The sequence below is a fragment of the Rhamphochromis longiceps genome, linkage group LG11, assembly GCF_057381845.1.
Source record: "Rhamphochromis longiceps isolate RC_006_pf linkage group LG11, R_longiceps_female_GT1.1, whole genome shotgun sequence".
Lineage (NCBI taxonomy): Eukaryota > Metazoa > Chordata > Actinopteri > Cichliformes > Cichlidae > Rhamphochromis > Rhamphochromis longiceps.
In genome coordinates, this window is record NC_140567.1 from 30,945,911 (window position 1) to 30,969,227 (window position 23,317).

The 23,317-nt window shown below is 39.3% G+C and overlaps 1 protein-coding gene across 1 annotated transcript; it reads right to left on the reverse strand.

The window, feature by feature from the left end:
- Positions 1–9,168: 9,168 nt before the first annotated feature.
- On the reverse strand, positions 9,169–23,012 carry wdr73 (WD repeat domain 73). The gene is made up of 8 exons (XM_085423625.1): positions 22,860–23,012; positions 21,880–21,947; positions 21,156–21,241; positions 20,970–21,058; positions 17,288–17,355; positions 16,046–16,210; positions 13,848–14,207; positions 9,169–10,159 (listed from the first exon to the last, which is right to left on the reverse strand). Exons 1-8 carry the CDS (start codon positions 22,916–22,918, stop codon positions 9,906–9,908), a joined length of 1,149 nt encoding a protein of 382 aa, XP_085279751.1. The 5' UTR covers positions 22,919–23,012; the 3' UTR covers positions 9,169–9,905.
- Between the last annotated feature and the right edge of the window lie 305 nt (positions 23,013–23,317).

Sequence of the window (23,317 nt, forward strand, 5' to 3'; positions counted from 1 at the left end):
AGTGGAGTCCATGAATAAAAAAATGGGAAGACAGACCTTTTTCTGCTCATTTCTATGTGGTTTATCATTCCTATCACATTGTTCATAAAGCTTTCAGTCTCGCAGTGGAAACTGCAAGAGTGCGAAGATGACTTTTCTAGGAGATAAGATCGTTTCCATTTCAAAATAAGGTTTTCTAAGTAACTTGTACATGGGTTCTACTCAAGTCAATATTGATCATCAGTTTTATAAATAAGACCTTCTGTTAGAGTAGACATGTTCCCAGAGCTGTACAGATGTCTCTAGTGCGAGGCCTTAAATTAAATTGGCTTGGAAATGATTTAATTAAATGTTGACACAGTTTTTGAAATTGAAAACCAGAACTGCAGCTCGAATGAAAATTGGAAATGAAATGCTCTAAGCTCATCTGAGCGTCTTTTTTCTTTTTATTGGTACTTTAACTAAATGATCATCACAATGTCCCACCAGAGATGCTCAGTTCATAACAATCAAATATTAAATAGAAGAGTTTCTGTTTCTTTATAGATGTAATATAAAACCAGAACAAGTGGTAATTTATCATGAAGTTTGAAAGTCCTTCAGACTTTAAACCAATAAATTCAGGCCTGTCAGAAATCATTAACATCAATATAAAGCCGTTGCAGTCTCCAGTCCTCTGGGAAGCTCCGCCTAACGTTATCGTGTGCACCATCCTGCTTAACATTCGTGATGACTGTTCAGCAAATGTGGTTGAAAAAGACGTACTGGCCCTTTATTGGTGCCGGCTGGAGGAAGCAGTAGATATGAGAAGTGAAGAATATTTCATATTCAGAAGCACGCATCAATAGATTGGCGATCTTAACTATTTGATGACTATTGATTTGCGTTTGTTTAAAAGTTTTAAGATTGTCCTTTTTCTGTACTCCACACTGAGGTCATTGCATTTCAGTTTGTTTTTTTCTGAGGTATGAGTTGAAACTTTGCAAAGGTCAAGTGGAGAAGCAAAACTGAAAGACTTTTACCTCGCCAAGAAAAATAAATATGAATAGAAAACTGGAATTTAAAGTAATATTTAACTCTCCATTGAATAAAACACAACATTCATCTAAAATTTGAATGTAAATTGGCACCCACTCCTGCCAACAAACGTTTTTGGGTTTGTTTGTTTTTTAAGAAAAAAAAATCGTTGTGAATGTTATTTTAAATGGAGATCATCCTTGTTGGAGAACACTGAGGCTGATGGGTGATTAATGAGTCGTTACTGGTGGTTGGCTGTGATTTCTTTAAGCAGCATTTTCATATTAAAGCTTGATGACGCTGGGCTGAAATTACTTCTAGTATAATGGCTGTTTGATAACCACTTATTACCCACACGGCTTAGCTCTCCACGGCACACTCTGCAGAACAGAGTCCAATCAGGAGCTCATTCACAGACGGGCCGGATTCACACCGACACAGAAAATGTTCTTTTGTTATGGTTTTGACTGTGTTAAAGGCTTTCTCTGTGTCCTGGTAAGGCTGAGCGGTTGAACTATTCTGTAAAAATTATCATATGGAGCTGAATGTGAAGTACTTTTTAGTTCACGGTGCACTTGTTAATTATTCTGCAGTGCACACTGATCTCTGTCAGTGTATTATAACACTAGCTAAACATGACTTTCATGTTAAGAAAAGGAAAAAAAGTCAAACTTGGCACGGTCACAGAAACTTGCTGGCACCATGTGGCACCGTTGAAGTAGTTCTCCTTTATCTTTCTTTCTGAGCTATACAGTCCTGTGGTGGAGGGGAGAAAAAAAGGTTTTAACAGGACTCTTTTAACGCCTTTTGAAAGAGATAAGTATCAGCTAACCTGCTAAGCAAGTATACTTGATCAGCAAGTGTGATCACTTCTATAAAACCAGAAGTTTTCATGGTTTGCTGGTTTCGTTCAGGTGTCTGTTAAGGAATGGACCAAAGTCAGACCATGCAATGCTCTGAGGAACTGCAAAAAAATCCCAAGAGCTATAGCTCAGACTTTTATGATAATACAATTAGATAAAGATTGAACAAGTACAGCTTGTTTGAAAGCATTGCTGTGAAAAAAGTTGGAACCCTAATATAACATGGCAGACCACTAAATTGATATAACAGAATAGAAGATAGAATAGCCCTTTATTGTCACTGTACAGCAGGAATAAATGTACACAATCAAGAGGGATATGTCGAAACAAGAGAAAAGCGCACATTACAGAACAAGTTGCAAAGTGCTTGGAAGTGGTGCAAAGACAAGACTTGGTCTGACTAGAGATCTGCTTTGGACAGATGTTTCATCATTATGCAAAAACTAAACACAGCATATCAAGACAAATGCTTCATGCTAATTGACAAGCATGGTACCAGAGGGGTGAAGATTTGGGTTGTTGCAGCCACAGGACCTGGGAACATCGTAGCCTTTGGTATGAAGAGGAGTTCGTGGTCAACTAAAAGCATTCTAGATTCATATCTCCGGCCATTTCTTCGACAGCTCAAGAATAGAGTCCTGTGAGAACTTCCTGTTTTGCACCTGCAGCTTTATGGTCTTTCTGGATGCCTTTTGATTAGCTGTCCTAGGCTATAAAGAACATGTGTATTGAAGATGCTGTTCAGTCAGGTCTCAGTCCAAAATGTGTGCACTTCCGTGAAGGCCCCTGTACTTAATGTAGAGTTCTCTGCTGGCTGCAGGCGTATTTGAATAAATATTTTTTTTTTAATTGCAGCGGGTATACACTGTCTTTGGTGTAAAATATCATCATAGTGTTTGCTGACTGGCGGGACAGCAAATTGTTTATCCTTTAATGAGATAATTACAGATTTAATTAAGATGAGATTTTGCTCACATTACTCGAAACACATTCTTGTTGCAGGAAAATGATTAAAATTGTTTAAATTGTGCTGGTTTATTTTTCTGGGCCTTTGTCAGGGGAATAAACTAACAGCTGAAATCATTCAGATTATGTTCAACAGTGACATGAGGTCTAAACACAGGTAGGTAGCAGCTTTATGGTCCATTAAATCTAAATTGCCAGTTGTCAGTCATTCTCAGGGGGCCACAAGTGTCCTCTTAAATGTAGGCAGATTTCCATTTAAGCTCGATTTCGCACACAGGCGTTGCGATGTTCCAGTGTCAGAGAATAGGCGTGACTCATTGGGATCTCTTGGTGAAGATGTTATAATGGCTGTGGTGTCATTAGGCCATGAGAGAGTTCAGGCTCACGGCACACTCTTCTGTCAGTCAGTATAATTACCGTCTCCCGGGTCCTTTCAAAAGCCTCCTCACCGTCTGCCTGTATAGTTTAGCCTTCACAAACACAGAGTCAAGAGTCAAAATTTCTTTCAGAAGTTTTCATTATACTTTTTTTTGCCATTAATAGAAACCGGGGTTTATTTTGACTGAAAGAGAGACTCTCTGTGGTACCCATGTAGTCAAAACTGTCATTCAGAGAGACTGTCTGAAACACATCTGGCTGACAGGTGTATAGAACAAGGAAGTCATGGAAACAACGAGCTTGTAGACTCAGTGAATGTAAACTTGGTTCCATTTATGGAAATGCAAAGAGGCTGTGTGGGAGGTCACTATTTTCATTTGTCTAAATTGTAATTGACAAAATGAAGGCCATGACAGCACCCCTCATTTTGATGTTTTCTTAGTGGCAGTTTCTGAGTGAGTGGACACTGAGGGCCCATCCCTGACACTTCATTCCCAGCAGCCCGGTCAGCAGATCAGTGCAAGAGAGCAACGGCTGAAGGGTACAAAAATTTCAAATTAAGTTTAAGGTCACTCAGAAAACTGGTTAGTTTTTCCTACATACATTGTTTTTGTCTCTTCATTAAATCTTGCTGTCAGGACAATAATAAATGTATGTAACCTTTTGGAAAAACTTTGTAGCATTACTACATGTTTACGTGACTCTGTAAATGGTGAGGCTGTTTCACAAACTGCTGGGATTTTTTTCCCCACACAGCCATCTCTGGGATTAATGGTCCCAGTAAACAGCAGTTCTGTTGATGTCAGAGGGTATTGAACTAACAGGTATGCAGAAGAGCACCTCTGAAAGCACAACATGTCAAACCCTGAAGCACTTTGGCAGCAGAACAATCAGTTGGGGTGTCACTTCTCTCAGCTAAGAACAGGAAACTGAATCTACAAGCTTAGCAAAACTGGACGGTGGCAGATTGCCTGGTCTCATAAGTTTCAGTTCCTGCTGTGACATTCAGATGCAATGGTCAAAGTTCAGTATTTAACCACCACAGCCTGCCTGAGTATTGCTGTTGACCATTAGGCACACAAGGTATGACCATATCTTGTGCACCATGTCGCAAAGCTCACATCATCTCAAACTGGTGTCTTAAACATGACAATGAGTTCATTGTACTCAATAGAGCACTTTTGGGATGCAGTGGAATGAGAGCTACACATCATGGATGTGCAGCTAACAAATCCGCAGCAACTGCGTGGCGCTATTTTTTTTTTTTCAATATGGACCAACATCTCTGAGTAATGTTTCCAGCACCTTTGTTGAAGAATTAAGGCAGTCCACTTCAGCAACATGTACCTAATAAAGTGGCTGGTGAGTGTATGTAAATGGGGGAAAAAAAAATCTGTGATCTGTTATTAATCCTGTAACACCAAGTTTATCATATTTGATACCCAAATTTTCAAGGGGTTTCAAGGCTTCTACATCAGTGTGATCTAGAAAAACGTTGGCTGCAGCAAATATTATACAAATTCAAACTCATATTTTTGTCAGAAGGTTCAATAAACACGTTTTCTCCGAGGAAGCCTTGAATGAAAATGTAACTATATGAAGCAATAGAAGCAAATATACCTACAACACCTTGTTGAACCTTTTGTGTACCTTTTTAACCTCTGTGTTTTCAGAAAAACTGAGTTGTCTGATGATGTAATGAAGAGAAGCTTTCAGTGGGCTGCCGCCAAACAAACATGTTCAGCTTTAATTAAATGGTTGAACAGAGCGTGCTCAGTCTTACGGCTGGTCTGTTTCTACTCTTATATATTTATATTTTCCTATGTCTGTGCTCGTCTCTCTTCCACGCTGTTATTTTTGAGTCTCCAGCTTTCTCCCCACAGATCCTCAGCATCTGCTGCTGAATAAATTCACTCTTTACTTAAGAAATACTTCATATCCCAAGCGTGTGCATCTGTTGTGTGTCAGCTGGCTGTGTTTGGGTTTTTATTGGGGGGAAAAAAAAACAAAAAACACGAGTCTGGGGTAAATGGGCTTTTATAGTAGATATCCATGTTTTAAGCAGAAATCTCAAACATTAATCACACTTGTCACCAAACTGGAGCATTACATTCGGAATATTTGGGATAATGATCATTTTATTATTACTATTATCATCATTTTACAAATTGCATGTTCTCCCTATGGCTGCATGGATCACTTTAGACAATCGAGCTCTCCACACAGTCCAAAGACATGCATGTTAGGTTAACTAGGGTTGGATGATGTTGATCATGTTAGCTCTGTGATGAGTGGGCAGCCTGTCTAACGTAGACCTGTGTTCTCAGGTGGGATTGGCTCAAGCCACCTGTGACCTTGAATTCGATAAGCAGGTAAGAAAATGGATGGATTTACATGAAATATACCAACATAGAAAAAGTAAAACTGGATGCAGAACGTTTAGCTTTCAGGCCCCGTCTGTAGCTCTGCTTTTAAGATTAGCCATAAAAATGTCCTTTTTGATAAAGCATCTAGTTTACAACCCTTAGCTCCACTGCAATAGGCTTAGGCTGCTGAGGGTTTCCCATGATGCACTCGTTTGCTCTCTGTGTGTTCACACGCCACTGTGCGCTTAATTGTGTTTTTGTCTTGTCCTGTCTTCCTAGCTTCACCCTCAACTGGTTGCAGCAGACGGCTGCTCCTCTCTGGGCCTGATTCTGCCGGAGGTTTCTTCCAGTTAAACGGGGTTTTTCCTTCCCACTGTTGCCAAGTGCTTGCTCTAAGAGGATAGTTTGATTTTCAGGGTTTTTTTTTAGTGCCCTGAGGCAGCTGTTGTTGTATAGTTTGGTGCTATATAATGAACAGCTATATGATGAATAGCCAGCATAAATACCACACGCAGGTGAACTAAGCCATAGAATCAGAGTAGCTGTTGCTACCAGTGTTATTCAGTATATTATTATCTCAGTATAATATTATTGCCCAATGTATTAGTTTTTTTTGTTTTGTTTTGTTTTTTAAACATGAAAGAAATGAAAATGAACAGTTTTTAGAGCATCTGTGCAGCATTATTTATTCATTGTATCCTTGGAAACAAGGATGAACATGGCTGTAATGCAGATTCATTCACTTAGAATTTCAGAACTGCATTTCTCAAATCTTCTGACAAAATTTTCGTTATGTGTTATTCTGTTTATACCTGTAATTTTAAGAGATTTAGTTCGGCCAAGGCATCTACAACTATATTTATATTTATAAGGCATTTGGAGTTTGTTAAAGGGAAAGCTTTAAATCTCCTGACATATCCTCCAAGCAACATTTGAGAATAATTTTAGGGCTGCAAGAAATGAGTCACTTCGATTTTGATAAAGCTATTCCATATTTGTGACAAATAAGTGAATTACTCACTTCAAATGTCAGAAAAACACCAATCGCACATCCCAGCTCTCAAGATGACATCTTGATCCAGAAGCAATTACCATATTTTAAAAGCTGGAACAAGAATTTGTTTGTTTTTTTTCTTGATGAATGACAAATGATCAATTAGGACTGTCATATATTCAGTAGATACATCAATGGAGAATTTAAAAAAAAAAAAAAAAAAAAGTCCCAGCAATATCAAATAGATGAAATTGCAGCTTCTCTTCAGCCTGTTGCTATCAGTCCCACAGCCTCAGCGTTAATTGTGAGTCTTCACACTCCAAAGCCTCGGGTGGGTAGTGCTGTTATTATCAGAGGAGTGATAGAAGTTTAAAAAAAGAGCATGCCTCTGGGTTATGAAACTGCGATATGCTCAAGAGCTGCTGGGAAAAGTATTAACAAGAATTCGGATGTCAAGCAGCAGAGACACTGAGATCTGCCGCTTACAGAGAGAGACAAACGCTTTACTCTCACACGTTGTCGAGTAGAGAAAGTCATGAAATGAAACCTTTAGCAGGGGCACTAAGATACCAGAAGAGACAAGTGTATGGTACAACTTTGGAGGCAGAAAGCAAAGTGGAGATGAATCCTTAATGAATCATCTGCCAGCTCCGTGGTTTATTTTGATGCCGGCTGTCTTTGAATGAGCCATCTGTTGGGTAAGAGGGAGTTTCTAAGTTGTTGTAAAGGGCAAAGAAACTAGCTGGACAAAAAAAAATAGTTTGACTAATGCTTAAGATTGAACAGAAAGAGTGGTAGCGTTTTTAAAAACAGGATTTTTGTTCACCTGGGACTGAGGCGAGTAGTGCACTGATGGAAGGCACGAAGGTTTAGGAGGAAAGTGGAGTTCGCTTCGGGGCAGAGCTGCAATTTTTCATTATTTGGTGACGTTAGTGTCCGAGGGGAGTCTAATGATGCGTTCAACGGGCAAGAAAGAAGGCAGTAAAGTATGAAATTAAGTTTTGCCTGCTTTTGTATCCATTTCTTTGATGTTCACTGGTGAAAAGAAGGAAAAGGAAAGGGGAAAAATCATTTTATTGCCTGTGGGAGAGCATCAGGGAATTGGGGCTCTGAGGACTCAGATGGGGAACATTTTCTAGGATCGTTGCCTTAGATAAATAATCTATAGTCATAAAAATAATCTAATGCTCAAAAGGTATCTTTAGGCAAATTTCTAAAGTCAGAAGTTCTTAAAAAAGACTGACTCCCATGACTATTGGCTCAGGGCATGTTGATTACTCTGAGGTTTTCTCATTAATCTGTTTGTAACGCTGCAAGAGAAAACGTTTTCCAACGATCTGGAAAAATATTTGTGCATTTTCTCTCAGCAGGCTTTTGAAATGAATAGTATCTGAATCTCCCTGGGCCAGCTCTTCTGTAGATGTTAGCTGCCTTTTTTTCTTTTCCCACACTGCTTCAATAATGCTGAGGACGTGAATCCGCTGTGTTCTCTATCCAGTTATGCTTTTACTGCACTAGCAGTGTGTTTGGGGTCATTTTCATGCCAAAAAATTGATTTTATTTGATGGTGCATTAGAATCTGGTGTTTTAATTCCATCAATATTTACAGTGGCTAAAAAGCAGACCCGAGTCACGACAGAGCCTTAACTGTGTTTTACAGATAGCTGCAGACACTTACTCTCCTGACCACCTCTGTACATATTGATAAGCATTTGAACCAAAAACTTCCTGTTGCCACTGATTCTCAGTCCAGATCTTTTGTAATTTGGCACCTTGGCCACTGACTCTGTGGACAAAGAGACAAAGACAGTGGACTCGGTTCAGTGGGGAACAAATGATGAGAGCTCAGCAGGTATGTGGGTTTTAGAGCAGTCAGGAGGAAAAAGGTTTTAGGAATTCATCTAAATTTAGAAACTAATTTATAGTTCAGCAACTGTAACCTCAATTTGTCTGATACTTCTAGTCAAATAGTTGTTTCTGCCTTTATATATTACCTTCATCACATTCATATTCGGTAAATACTGAAAGGCCTCCTGTGTAAAGGTTTAAAGAGCATTTGTCCTGCTGTAATGATATTATAATTTTAACAAAATGTATTAATTAAAAAGGTTGGCCTTGATTCTGAACAGGAAATTGCGATTTTTCTGCAAATGAAAACAAACATGAGTCAGGAGTAACTCTGAAAAACTCTCCTGACTTGAGCTGCAGTTGCTTCACTCAACTAAAATCTGGCCTCAGGATCCTCATCTGTGCTCAACAGTTCACACTCACTGTTATTGCTACATCGCTGCGTCGCAGATGTGGCATCTCACAGATGTTTTCAGATTTTGGAACTCTTTATAAAAAGGGAGATGCACTTTCCTAATTTTTTATTTTTTCCCCCCCATGTAGTCTCAGTATTTTCCAGCAAATGCAGAAAGTTGTAGCTGAGATAAATGTCATTTAGAGAGACTAAACCAAAATGCAAGACAGAAGTGAAACTTGAACAGAGGAAATGGTCTCCACCTCGCGTTTCAAGTGTCAGTTCACTAAAATCTGAAATAATCAGACTGTAAAATCGTCTAACCAAAATGAGGACTGGAAAAAAAGGGAACGAGGTTTGCAGTTTTTTTTCATGATCTTTGTTTATTTGCAAGAGCTAATTAAGTGAAAAAGTGGTTTAAAAATAGCCATCCAAATCTGGATGTGGTCCTGAGTCAGTGCCAACCTTTAGACATCTATGGAGAAAGCTTTCAACTGTTTCAGTCGTCCATCTCGAGAGCTATCGGTGGCCCGTGGTACTCATGTGCTGGGCTCTAAGTGCTTAAAAGCAGGGGTCCTGCTGCTCAGTACCAGGGTTAAAGCAAGGCCAAAAGACAGACTCTAAACAGCAGATTGTTGGTCACGTTTGCACTGAGAAGTAAACAAAATGCCACTTTTACAGCATCAACACAGTTAATGAAAACATAATTCACGTTTTGTAGTTCTGGCCCAGCCATCCGAGGTACAAACATTTATCACCTTATAAAAACTGCAGTACAAATATGTTGTGTAATCGAACCCGACAGTCATCTGCTTTAATTTGTTCCTAAATGAGAGCAGTCACCGCCAACAGCTGTGAATTCATTCCAGCAATTTTTCTGTAATTTAAAGGCAAAGATCAGTTTGATTCTCATGAAACAAGTTCCACATTTCCATCAGTTTGTTTTCCTTCTAAATTGTTTCTTTAACCATATTCCAGTTTGATCATAAAAAGGCGATTGATCCTTTTTTACTGAGACACATCAGTTTGTGGAGCAGTGCCTCAGTAATTTATAACATGGCTCTATCATCTTACTCGTCCCAGGCGATCCTTCACTTTGTTCATGGTGTTGGGCTCCCACCCTGTCGATCCGGGTCCACCCAGTCCCAGACGTGGACGGAGCCATCCGAGGCTGCAGACAAAAGCGTCCGCGGCCGCTCGGGGTGCCAGATGTGGGAGGTGACGAAGGTGGGAACACTGTCATCAGTCTGCTGTGATGAAACTGCGTGACCGCGATGCTCAAACAGCGGTCGAGCCTCCTGCGGCTCCGCCCCCCAGAGACGGGTGTTGTAGATCTGAACAACGCCACTGAAACCTGATGAGGACGAAGGCAGAAACTTTAAAAGGCTTCTTTCTGACCCACATTTATATTCGTTAGGATAATATTGTGCTAAAAGTTCAAATCATTCAACAACTATGAAGTCAAGAAACTGATAACTAACTTATCCACTTACTTTGAAATGGTAGCATTAGTCTGTTAACAAACTGAACTTTCATTTCTGCAGACACCCACATGTTGACTGTAGACTTTAAGCCCCTTGATCATCTTGTCTTTTTGCCTTTTTGTGACAAATTACTATACTTACATCTGATTGCTATAAACAGAGTTGATAATTACAATTAGCACACAAATGAAGGCCTCTACTGCAGTCGCTTACCTAATGGAATGTTTTTCTATTGGTAATCATATAGTCTGCAAGACTGTGCTGCACGTCAGATTCACAGATTTAATTTGTATTTTTAAAGAGAGCTGTAAACCAATATTCATGTCACTGGCTCTCATGCAGGATCAGAAATGCTAAAAAGGCCCATAATTAATTTGTTATAAGACTGAGGTCACTGTGGCAACGTCTCCAAAAGTATGAAAACAAGACCTTCACAAGCAGAAGCCTTTACAAAAGAGTGATGACAGATTTCTCATTCTCTCGTTGATGCTCAGTGATGAAAACATTTCACGGCGCTTTGCTGCTGGAAGAATTCAATAACGCTACCCTGATTGAAATTTATGAGTAATTAAATCTGCCAGTACATCCTTTCAATCTTTGGATGTTTCTGTTAGTAATTTCAGAGGCCATGTTTGTAAAACACTTCACTTCCTCCGTGTCTTCTTTTATATGACTGTTCAAATCATTTCAACCAGTCAGCATCTAACCTACGCACATGGAAGACTGTACGCACATGCACCTCCATAATCCTACACAGAACCATAACTCAATCCTGAGTCATGCTGGGGGCTCCACTGTGACGTGATGCAAATAATGAGGTCTGAGTTTTCCTCGCTGCACTGTACAGAGAGGAAAGCTCAGAACTCTACATTGCAGAGACTGAACAGCCACTTCATAAACGCATGGCACAGCATAGAAGAGCCACCTCCACGGGCAAGACTCGGCGGTCCATCTGCATCTAAAGGTCACTCTTTCGAGGACGCCAATCTTCACATTTTGGACAGAGAAGACCGATGGTTTGAAAGGAGTGAACGAAGCCATTTATGTCCTCTGTGAGTGACCATCTTTGAACAGAGGCGGGGGTTTACGACACAGTCTTCCATCTATAATCCAGTTTTGAGATCCCTGCCCAGACGCCTTAACGCCCACTCACGTCCTGGGCCATTTAACCATTTGAAATCACATGATTTCACATGGCCAAGGTATCACTATGGGTCCACCCGAAACCTTGGCTGATTGTGACCCACACCCATTTTCACACCTTGGCTAAAGTGATTAGATAGAGGATCAATAGGGGGTCCGTTACCCTCTTGCGGACACTCCCATAAGGCTTAAAATCTGGGACTCTCCACCATTTGTGCTTAGAACTGAAGAAGCTTCTCGGATGCGAGGTGAAACGTCTTCAAGAAAACTTAAAGAAGTCCACACGCTTCACTTTCCAAGCTCCTTAGACTACGATGACCTAGATGACTGAGAACCGTAACAGACAATTTTAAAAATCTTTATCCAAACATTAAATGAGCAATTCACAAGGCAGATCTCATTGAAATCGAACTTCCTCATATCAGACAATGTTTACATTAGCAGCAACAGTCTAGAAATAGATGCTGCTTTGGCTGTTTCTTTCTTAAATGAGGTAAGGCTATGTTATCCTACACAACACATTGTGACACATGTTGGTTATTTTCTGTTCTTTGAAGCATGACACTTTTTTTTCCCCCCCTATTATTTTCTGCACGAGCCAGTGTACACGCCTGGTTTATTTCCACCCATCACTATAGTACTTTTAATATTACAAAGGCCAACTAGTGGCCTTGAAAGGCTACGGTGATTCATTTTCCCCACAAGTGAGGCTGAAAATGTCAAGTTTGTCCTGAAGGTGGCATTACAGTAAAGGTCACACGGTCTCTTTAATATCAAAAAGGTTCCTTCTCTACGAATACTTGCAGAAAAATCAGCCAAAGCTGTTCATCAAAAGAAAAAGGGGAAAAAAAAAGTACAAAATTAGAGTTTTCTTCATCTTTTGTTTTAAGTTAGTCAGTTCAGTCTGCAAGATGTATTTACATTTTAATTGAATTCTTTGCCCTAAGCCCGTTCCTCAAACTTGACGCTCTTCTATTTAGCCCCACTAAAAGAAGAGCGCATAATGAATATCAACATCAGCTGAATTGTAAGATGGGTATTTGACATCACAGCTTCGCAGGGTTACTGTTGGGTCTTTATAATGTTAACATCAAATTACATCTAGCCAGAGGTCCAAATTAAACTCATTCCACAAAACAATTGGACAGCTATCTATTTTCTGCAGCTTAATCCAGGTCTTTGTCACAGCACCACTACTCTAACCAGAGTTCTTCATATCGGTCCTTCTCTTAAAAGTAAATCCAAACTCTGAGCTGGTTCCACAGAAGAGGGTCCTGAAAGCTGAAGGCTCTGCCTCCCATTCTACCCTAGGAACCACGAGTAAGCCCAGGCATCCTGATAATAACAAATTACAGTAGTCCAGCCTAGAAGTAATAAGTAACTAGTTTCATAACATCACTCTGAGACAGAATATTTCTAATTTTAGAGATATTGTGCAAATAGAAGAAAGCAGTTCTATTTATTTGTTTAATATGTGTGTTGAAGGACATAGCCTGGTCAAAAACAACTCCAAGCTTCTTCAGTGTTACTGCAGGCCAAGGTAATGCAATCTAGAGTAAGTGTCAGGTTAGATACTATATTACAATAACCTCAGTTTTTTTCTGAATTAAAGAGCAGAAAATTAGATGTCATCCAGGTCTTTATGTCTTTAAGACAATCCTACAGTTTAACTAATTGGTGTGTTCTATAATGTTGTGTGTCATCTGCATAGCAGTGAAAATGTATGCTATACCTTCTAGTGACACTGCCTAAAGGAAGCGTGTATAATGCAAAAAAAGAATTGGTCCTAGCACGGAACCCTGTGGAACTCTATCGCTGTAACAAAATATTATGGTCAACAGTATCAAATGCTGCACTCAGGTTCTAACAGGGCAAGCACAGAGATGAGTCCACTGTCAGAGACCATAAGAAGATCATTTGTAACCTTTTCTGTGCTATTATGAACTCTGAAGCCTGACTCTTCAAATTAGCCATTCCTCTGAGGATGATAAGTTAGCAGTTTTACTACTCTTTTAAATCTTTTTGAGATAAAAGGTAACAACAACAACCACAAATTCTCACAGCAATGAAAAACACCCTGATTAATAGGATGTCAAGAAATTAAATTGTAAGTTATGTCATTTTTTTAATTTATCAAATCTAAAGCTCACTAATTAAATTTGTCAGTTTGAACAGAGCCAAGTATGCTGCTCATCACTGTTTAGCTGAGCTAAGCCAATGTAGTTTTCCTAAAGATTGAAGTTTCTGCAGATTCCGAGATTAGTACAGAAACATCATATAATATACATCTGTGCAAGTGTGACAGATTACTTAGTATTATTTAGTTAATCAGTGTGCAGATAAAACAGGGTTTTTCAGCATGATCACTTACAGAAAACATCAACATCTGAAAAAAAACTGTTTGTATAAACTGACCTGACACTGAGATACAGTCATCCAGTGTTGGAGCCCACGACACTTTGACCTGGCTGCAGCGGCCTGGTGTTTGGACGTCTAGCTGAGCCTGACACCCCGCCCCTCCCAGATTTCTCAAGTCTGAAACCACCGCCTGTCCAGACGAGGAGACTCTGATGACCCTGCGGCTGGACGGATGTGGACCTGCAGCAGCATCCGTCCACCAGATGACAGACTCGGCTGAAGATGGTGAATGTGAAAGCTGAGGAGGAGCAGACGTCCGAGTATCGGCAACGTAAACACTCCCGTTACAGCAGCCGGCGAGGAAAACCGTGTCACTCACGAACTGTAAGGAACTCAGAGGATCTGCTGAGTCGGTCTCTGTTGGGACAAAACAACGCAAAATGTCTCAAAACACACATTACAGAGAGATTACATACTGCAGTCTGCTGCAGAGATGGTTTTATGACTAGAACATCAGTGTTTTGAAACTGAACAGCTGAGGAAACCCCCAGCTGAAAGAGCATTTAATGGCCCTCCTGCTGCAACAATTACAGGCAAAGTGCTCAGAAACAAAAACATCAGGCTGGTCGTTTGTTGGCCTTGTTTTGGTGCACTGGCTGTGCATAATGATCAGAAACAAGCAGAGAAAGGACTGTGGTGAGGAAACTACTAACATTTGATAATATGCAGCGTGCAGCGAAGCAGTGGTTACTACTTTGGAGCATCTATAGATCAAATGGTTCATGGGGAAAGAAAAAAAAAAAAAGAAATCGGCCCTGTTCAGTAGCGTATAAACTTCAGTCATTTCAGTCTTTATGTTCTGATCATACACAACATGTCTTAAAGATGCCAGAATCATTGTATTTTAGCATAGAGAAAAATATTCCTTTAGTTAAGATGTGACGGAGAATAACTATTTATGTACTTGGCACAAGTTTAAGGAAACAAATTTAAACGATAAAAAGAATTTCTGTTTTGTCTGTTTTGTGAACTGTTCCACGCCTTGTAGCCTCACAGTGACGAGGTCCTGGGTTTGAATCCACTGGCCTTTGCATGTTCTCTCTGCCTCTCCACATACTGCAGCTTCATCCCACAGTCCAAGACATACATGTTAGGGTGACTGGTGATTCTAAATTGGCCATAGATGAGTATGAAAGGTCCTTTCTGTGATAGACTGGCAACCTGCCCAGCATGCACTCTGCCTATCTCCCTCCGAAAGCTGGGATGGACTTCTGATGCTCTACTGCAGGAGCAGACAGGTGGATGAATGGACGCTCTCTTTGATGCCAACTATTTTTTTAATTTTTGGGAACCATGGAACAATGATATTTATTGTTTGCTCACTTTACTTGTATTACTTCCAGGCCTTAAAGCCACAGTCTCACCTCCACTCAGAGCTTCAGCAAACTATTTTTGTGTGGAAAAATAAATAAAATAAAGCAGGGAAAAGAAATGGAAAGTTACAGATCTTCCTAGGGGTTACAGTGGGTGGCCTACAACATAATACTGCATCATAACACAGCTCAGCCTTTCTTTCTAGATCAAACTTACTTAAGCGAGCCACAAAAGAATAGCAGGAAAACATCTCCTGACTGCACAGAAAGCTTTTGTCCTCGCTCTCCTCAGGAACACATGCAGTTTTTTTTTTTTCATCTTCATGTGACACTAAATCTTAGATGTCCTTCACAAACAGTGATTGTATCCCAGTCCAACTGTAAGCTCAATAATTACACTGTTTTAAGAAAAACTATACGTAAAGAACAGTTTATCTTTTCATTATAAAAACTTTACTACAAATATGATTTACATTACTATAGTATTAGTAGGAGAGACAACCAGTTTACCAAAAGTAAGAATACAGTTAGATTTTGAGCATAAAACAAACCACACAAAGTCACTTTAATTCTTTCACGCTGCCATTCACGATTAGTCTCGATGCTAATGGAAATCTGAATCTAGATTATATTTTCTTGAGAAAGAGTAAGACTATGTCTCCCAATTTTTTTTGTTCCAATTTTTTTTAAGCATTTATGACATTTCTCAAATTTCGACATCTCACAACAGTGAGATGAACAGTCTCACAAAACTGCATAAAGCACCACTTCGACTTAAGTTTTCACCTCTACTTAAATAAGACACAAACTAAACCAATCTTATAGTCTCCATGCTCACAGGCGAGCGTGAACATAAACTGATAACTGTAAATGTGGGGTTACCCAGTTTATAGAGAGTCTCTCCTGATGCGAGTTCAGTCAGCTGGACGTCGCTGATCTGAGCTCCGTGAAGAACTTGTGGTGCTGACGAGGGTCGAGCTGCGATCCTGCTGCCTCTCTCTGAAGCACTCCTTTTCCCTTTAATACTTCCTGTTCTCCTGATCACATCTGTCATGGATGACAAGGAAAAGAAAACCAGTCACACTGTCAGAAGTGCCTCACCACATTTTATAATTATTCCCTTTACCTTGTTTGCTGTAAACCAGGAAAGGGGACCTATTATTCCCTTCTGTATTTTCTTCCTATATATGCTATTACAATAGCAAACTCTCATATTAAACACGGTTAAAGGTCAGAAATTGAAAGCGTACGTGAAGTGAAACCCCACAAGACCAGGCTTCACTGCTCTAATCTTGTCAAAAATCTTTTTTAACTTGCATTAATTGGTGGAGATGTCTATGTCTAAACGTCACTTTCATTTAAATTAAGACAGTCAGACACGTGAAGTATCAGGTGTCAGGAATCAATTTGAACCCTGTAATAGTGGTTGGGCAGTCAACGTCTGACCCCCTTTCTGATTTCTCTCAATTATTATTGGTGAACAATTCAACACAGGAAATGTGCACGATATGATACAAATACTCTTCTCTCAGGTTAGGTTCCCTCCTATATTTGTCTTCTTTGGGCTACAACAGAAACAATTTTAACTTCAATCTATTTCAGCAAAATCTCCCCCCCAAAAAAATAAAAAAGAATTGTATAAATAAATATTGAATTCAACAGGAAAAGTTTCTTTTATGATCTAGTCTGTTATGATTCAGTGATTTTTACTAGTTAAGTCATTAACCTTGAATAAAAAAGGTTCATCCATTCAGTGAGTCGTCTCAAAACAGCTTCTGTAGATAAGAGTTACATTTAAAAAGGCCTTGAATATTTTTTATTGCACTCTGTGAAACATTATCATAAGTGAGAACCTTTTTGCATTTAGATGAATACATTCAGCTCATAATGCCCAGAAAATCTGGTGCTTTTTGTACTGAGATCATGTCACTTTAAATTCATATCACTGAAAATCACCGTTAATCACAGCGATGATTTGCAAGTTTTTGACTGATAGTAAATTCTACTCTGTAGGTTTTAAGTGAGATTTTATTCATAATTAGTTCTTGGTCTTAATTAATTTTACTGGACTGCTGTTAAGTTTAATTTTATCAGATTCCTATTCTTTTGGGAAATCACACTCACCGCTCTCTTCTCCTCCAAGGTCCCACACCTGCAGGTCGGAGCTCAGCCCGTCGTTGGTCACAGCACACCTGCCGAAATAACAGAACGTTAATTAACTCATTCACTGCCATTGACGTCTATAGACGTCAACGTAAGTTTTTCAATGGGGGGGGCTAGAATACAACCTCGGGCAGCTTGTCAGTGAACATCAGACTGCTTGAAATGTATTTTTCACAAAAAGCTCGTTTTCTCCCTTTTTGTGGTCAAAACAGGCATTTTTGGTGGAACCCACCTCTCAGCTGATTACTAAAGAATGGAAAATGGTAGAAACAAGCTTTTTTTTTGGATGGAAGAGTCTGTTCTTCATTTTGGTAGGTTCAGCGTTTATATGATCATAACACACAGTTTTCTGTGGCTCTTCAAAAATGAGTAAAAATGCTCAAAAACCCTGGCAGTGAATGAGTTAAAAGGCTGCGAAGCTACTGATTATATCGTCCCCTCACATTTACCATCAGATCTAAAGATCTACACAAGCACTGACTCACACCACCTATAACAACTACAAAACACAGACCCTCCACACTGTGCATCGCACCGTGAGGCACGATATATCTTCTGGTTAGAGCTGGGCGATAGAACGATAACGATATTTATCGCGATATAACTTTTACTCGATAGAGAAATTAAGCTATCGCGATAGACCTCGCCGCTCTTGTCCTCTTAAAAAAAAAAAAAAGAAAAAGAAAAGGTCAGCCAATCCAAATTAAGTAGCGCAGAGCCGAACCAATCACAGCCGCAGCGTCACGTCGCGTGACTTGTTACGTACAGCACAAGTGCCACGCCGCACGTGTGTTTGTTTGGGAAGCAGCCAGCGGGTAATGGAGCCAGCGCGTAATGGAGGAAATGAGTGTGCCGACTAGAAAAATCAACCGAGCGTGACCGAAGAGAAAACAGATGATGGTTCCAATGCCGGAGAGATTGTCAAACGGAAGAGCCAAAGAAGTTCCGTAGGGTGAAGGTATTTCGGCTATTTCAAGTCTGACAAAAAACAGAGTAGCGTGCACTGTAAATTGTGCCGAAAGCAAGTCTGGAAATACAATAAACTGGTGCATGCGTCACACTGTGCGCCACGTTATTGTTTCGGTGAAATGAATTTCTACAATACTGTTACTGTTAATTCTACTCTCTGCAGTGTTTAAATGCTTACATATACACACAGTTACTGTCCCTCCACACATACGACTCTGTTCTGCTTCTATGCCGCAGCTTTGTTTACTTTTTCCCACCGAGGCTTCTAGACTTCTGATTGGCCAACATTTCTGCACGGTTAGGAATCTAGCGCCACCTGCTGCTTTGGCATGTTCATAGCAGCGTTTTCCTTCATTTCTGCCTTTATGTGTGGACGGGATTATTTTTTAAAACGAAAACGGAAAATCTCCGTTTTCAAAAATACCCGTGTACGTGTGGACGTAGCCTCAGTCTCTGACTGGAAGCGCTAATTCGTCATTCGGCTTTTGTCAGACTAAAGTAACTGTTAAAACTGTTTGAAAAGCTCAGCTATACAACAAGGAGAGATTGAGAATTTCCTTTTAGTTCTCAGTTTATTTGACATTGACAAAAGTTAGTCAGTTTTGTCTGTTCTTCTGTAAAACAAACTAAGATTTATTTTTAGAATTAATATTTTGTTTCTAAGTGGAATTGACAATTTAGTCTGTTTCGTTTGTTCTATTTTGAAACTTAAACGCTTTAGCGGCTGCCTTTTGTGTAGTTTGCAATATTTGCCTTTATTTATCTGAAAAAGTCTCATGTTCCTTAAGTACATCTACCCTGTTGAACTTATTATGGGAAATAAATATTTAAATAAAAACAAGCTGCTGATTATTTCACATTTTACTTGTGAGCAACGGCACATTTAAATCTTACAAATATAGTTATTTGGCTTATATCGTTAAAGATATCGTTATCGCCTGAAATGAAAAAACATATCGTGATATGAAAAAATCTCATATCGCCCAGCTCTACTTCTGGTGCAATGATTTGTTAAAAGTTAATTATTGTCACTATCAGCTCATCTAGTAAAGGTTTTTGTAAGTAATTTCTTAGTCTAAACAAGTTTAATACAATTATGATGATTTTTAGACAACTGAAGAATTGTACGTTTAGCATTTAGGCTTAAAACCTTTAAACAGTTCATCAATACTCTGAATTGCTCTTGACTGACCTTCTGTACTTTTATAAATCTGTTAATGTATTAAATACGTGATAGGTAAGAATAATAAACTGAACTGTAGAAAATATAAAGAGTACCCGAATAAAATAATTTCTGTGCTCCAGCCTTGCTGGGTGCTTTTCAGTGTGCCTTTTTTGAAGAAGACCTCTTTTCATTCATTATTCCCCAAAAAGAAGCTTTGAAACCAAAGTTTGGTGCAGGAAAAGGCATCGTGTGGATTAGAAAACCTTGGAAAGAGTGAAGCAAGTTTCTCTCCCTGAAGTGGGTCACAACCAGTGTTTGATGAAACAAAGTAACAGTACTCCAATTACTGCCTGGTTTGCAGTTTAAATAAGCAGGTAAGTACTTTTCAAAGAATTAATCAACAACTGTTCAAATGTTACATTTTTCTGCTCCTGAATAAAAGCCTGAAGGATCTGCAAAGTTTCTGTCTCTCCCCGATTTCTTGGGATACAGCCGTGAGCTTGGGAAATGTTGTATTTATTATTGTTAAGGAGTTAATTTTCTCAGCAGATAAGGCTGTAATCTTACAGATTACTTTATAATGGAAGTAAATTGTAGACTGTAGTCAACTGAGTTGTTTCCTTAACCCTCCAAATTATATAGTTGTTAAAAGTGTATAATCCTACCTATGGTAGCCGCTGTAGAACAGACATGTTTTAGTCAGCAGAGAGATCAAAAACGTTGGATACAGACTGTACGCCATGTTTGGACTGGCTCTGCAGAAGAGTTTTTGCCTCTGTTAGGAAGGCTGTCAGTCCTCTGTTTACCTCAGCTGTCAATGCTGGCTGATAAACATTCACCAGTTACAAGTTTTACAGTCTCCTCCAGAGGAAATGGATGTGGATGCTTCTTAGTCCAGTACAGGCCAATAAGTCAGAAGCTCACTTCTGATTGATGACAGCTAAACTGAGGAGAGAAGTTGAGGATATACTTAACTGTTGGTTGCACTGCTGTTTTTCCCGCTGTTAGCTGGTGTTAGATGCACTTCAAAGAGATTTTCACTAATATTAACTTATAACCAGCTGTTGTTGTTGTGTTAAAGCCCAGACTTCAGTTCAGGAGATGAGGCTTGAGGTGAGGAGGAAGAGGATTATTTTTAATTAAGTCGTGTGTCTCTTTCCTTCCCGTTTTCATTTCTTTTGTCAAGTTGACCTTTTCTCAAGTGATCAAACATATCTTGAGTATGAAGGTGCAGGTACGAATTTTAGTGTCGCTCCACTGCACCGTAGGAATGCCTATGACTTCTCTTCTCCTCTGCCTTTGTCACATGTATAAAGCAGTTTTAGTCAGAAGTGAAGTCCTTAGTGGCTGCTACTACAAATACAGGGGAGGAACATGGCGGTCTCCACAAGCTGCAAAACACTCTGTTGGAAGTTGTTTCTATTAAATAACCTCAAAAAAGACTGGCCGTACCTTTAATGTAACATGTTACTTATAAGGGTAATTTATCCAGCACTGGTCTGAACTCACCTTGTTCCAGGGATGTGTGTGAGGCAGCGAACCGGACCATCTGTGAAACCACCATGGGAAACTTTAAAATCCCGTTCTGCGCAGAGACTCTGAACACAAAAGCAAACAGGAAAAAACAGATTAACATCTGAAACGCCTCCTAGAGAAAAATAAACTCAAAGTTTGGACTAATGTTCTGATTTTTACCTTATTTTCATCAGCAAGAAGTTTCAGCGGCAAGCGAAGTTCTAAAATTTCATTTTTGGACTGACTATAGCCTGCGACACAGACGCCTACAAACACCAAAAAAAATGATTAATACAAATGATTTGGCTAATGAAGAAAGAGCTGAAAAGCTGTCTTCTATAACAGCAAAATCAGAAAAAAAAGGATCCATAACTCAAAATTTCGAGTTATTTTCTCGAAATTTCGACATATTAACTCAAAAATTTGAGAAAAGCAACTCGAAATTTCGAGTTAGCGCTGCCAATCAGTAATCTACGTGAATGACGTCATTTCCATGTTACCCGGAAGCTGAAGCCCTCAGCTACAAATGCTACAGCTAAGCTACCGGTATTACATCCAGTCGTGAATGCACAGATTGCTGAGTGTTTTCAGCCTGGCTTCACAAATGATGAAATCCCTGTGTTATTAGCTGAATCACATGGTGTTACTATCAGCAAACATACTTTAATTTGTTGGGATCCGTTTTTGCGTGCGCGGTCCTGCGCCATATGCTTCCGGGTAACAAGAAAGCGACCTCATTCACGTATATTTTTGATTGGCAGAGCTAACTCGAAATTTTGAGAAAAGTAACTCGAAATTTCGAGTTAATATGGATACTAGCTTTTTTTTTTTTTTTTAGTGGCGGAAACGGGCTTCCATATCTTCAAGCCACATCATCATATTTTAAATTATTAGATCAACTTACTATTCCCTGACGTCCACTCGAGGACCTGGGTGGGATGTTCAAGCTGATACACATGAAGGTCTTTGTACCTGAAGGAAAAAGGTTTGTGAATTTCTGTATAGAGTTTAACATAAAATACAGTGAAACTCAATTTTGACGTGACGTGGTTTTGAGCGCTACAGTCAAAAGTGAAGGTGAGCCCGCCTTATGTTTGTTATAGTGACTCTGTAAAATTTAATTTTTTTTTAAGGAATTCAGAAAAATATAAATTCACTCTGCCTTAGTTTTGCAAACCTTTCAAAAACAGCCCTACAGCTGCATTCCTGATGTTTATTCCAAGTTGTTTGGTGTCTCCTTGCAAATGTCCATTTTGTGCGCCTTCTCCTTTGTATGTAGTGCTGTTTGGTATTTATTCCTGTTGTCTAACTATTTAGTCCCTGTGGAGCACCCAGCATGTCGTTGAACATGTACAATGACAATACAGGGGATACAGAATCATATTGTTTAAAATATAGGCCTTTTAACCGCGACACCAGACTTCATTCACAATTTATGATATGTAATATTTTCTGTCTACAGAATCAACGCGAACATTTTTCTTTTTACCTACAACTTGATTCCTACAGTGGAGCCATCATATCATATAATTCGTCTAGATTATAAAACTCGAATTCACTAAATTTATTTTGAAAATGAATCACACATATAACACCTCTTAAACCACGAGTAATAAGTGTAGGAGATGAACTAATACAATGTGACAATTTGGAGCTTATTTAAATTTTAGGAGAGATATCCGTAAGCCGAATTTAAATAAATTAAATATAAACATAAATATATTTAAATAATGTTTTGTTGTGGTGTTTATTAACAATCGAAAGCTGCTGGAGGGTAAAATGCCTAAAATTAAGAGTTTGCTTTGCAAAGCTGGTAATGTTGGTTAGCAAGTAGTAATAAAAATATAAATTTGACGTTTCAAACAAAGTAAAAAGTTTACTCACGTTTTCAGTGACTCGATAAACCAGTCATCTAAAATATCCTCAAACTCTGCATCTTCCATCTCTCCCAACAGCTCCTGCAGGCATGGGTGCTGCTGATCATCCACCACTTCCTGTTTAGTTCCCTCTGCTTTTTATTCTACTGCTTCTTTTCTTCATGAAAACTACACCGCCACCTGCTGGTCTGGAGGAAGCGAGCCTCAATCAAAAGTAACATATTAAAGTTTAGATAGAAACAAAACAGCAGGGTCTGTTCTAGCTTAATCCGTTAAACAAACAGATGCAAGAAGCAGATAATCAAGTACAGAGGCCTGTGCAGCTGACTAGTAGCCTAAAGGTTGCTGGTTTGAGTCCCTGTTCAGATGCTGGCATGGGCTCCATATGAGCTGTTTTTGTACTCGATCCCCAGACAAAAATAAGCAATAAACAAATATCTAACTGAGCTGATATTCAAAGCACTA

Coding starts and splice junctions, on each gene's coding strand:
- wdr73 (XM_085423625.1), bottom strand. CDS start 22,918: ATGGAAGATGCAGAGTTTGAGGATATTTTAGATGACTGGTTTATCGAG. Junction 21,948..22,859: donor TTTATCGAGTCACTGAAAAC/GTGAGTAAACTT, acceptor TTTTTCCTTCAG/GTACAAAGACCTTCATGTGT. Junction 21,242..21,879: donor CGAGTGGACGTCAGGGAATA/GTAAGTTGATCT, acceptor TGGTGTTTGTAG/GCGTCTGTGTCGCAGGCTAT.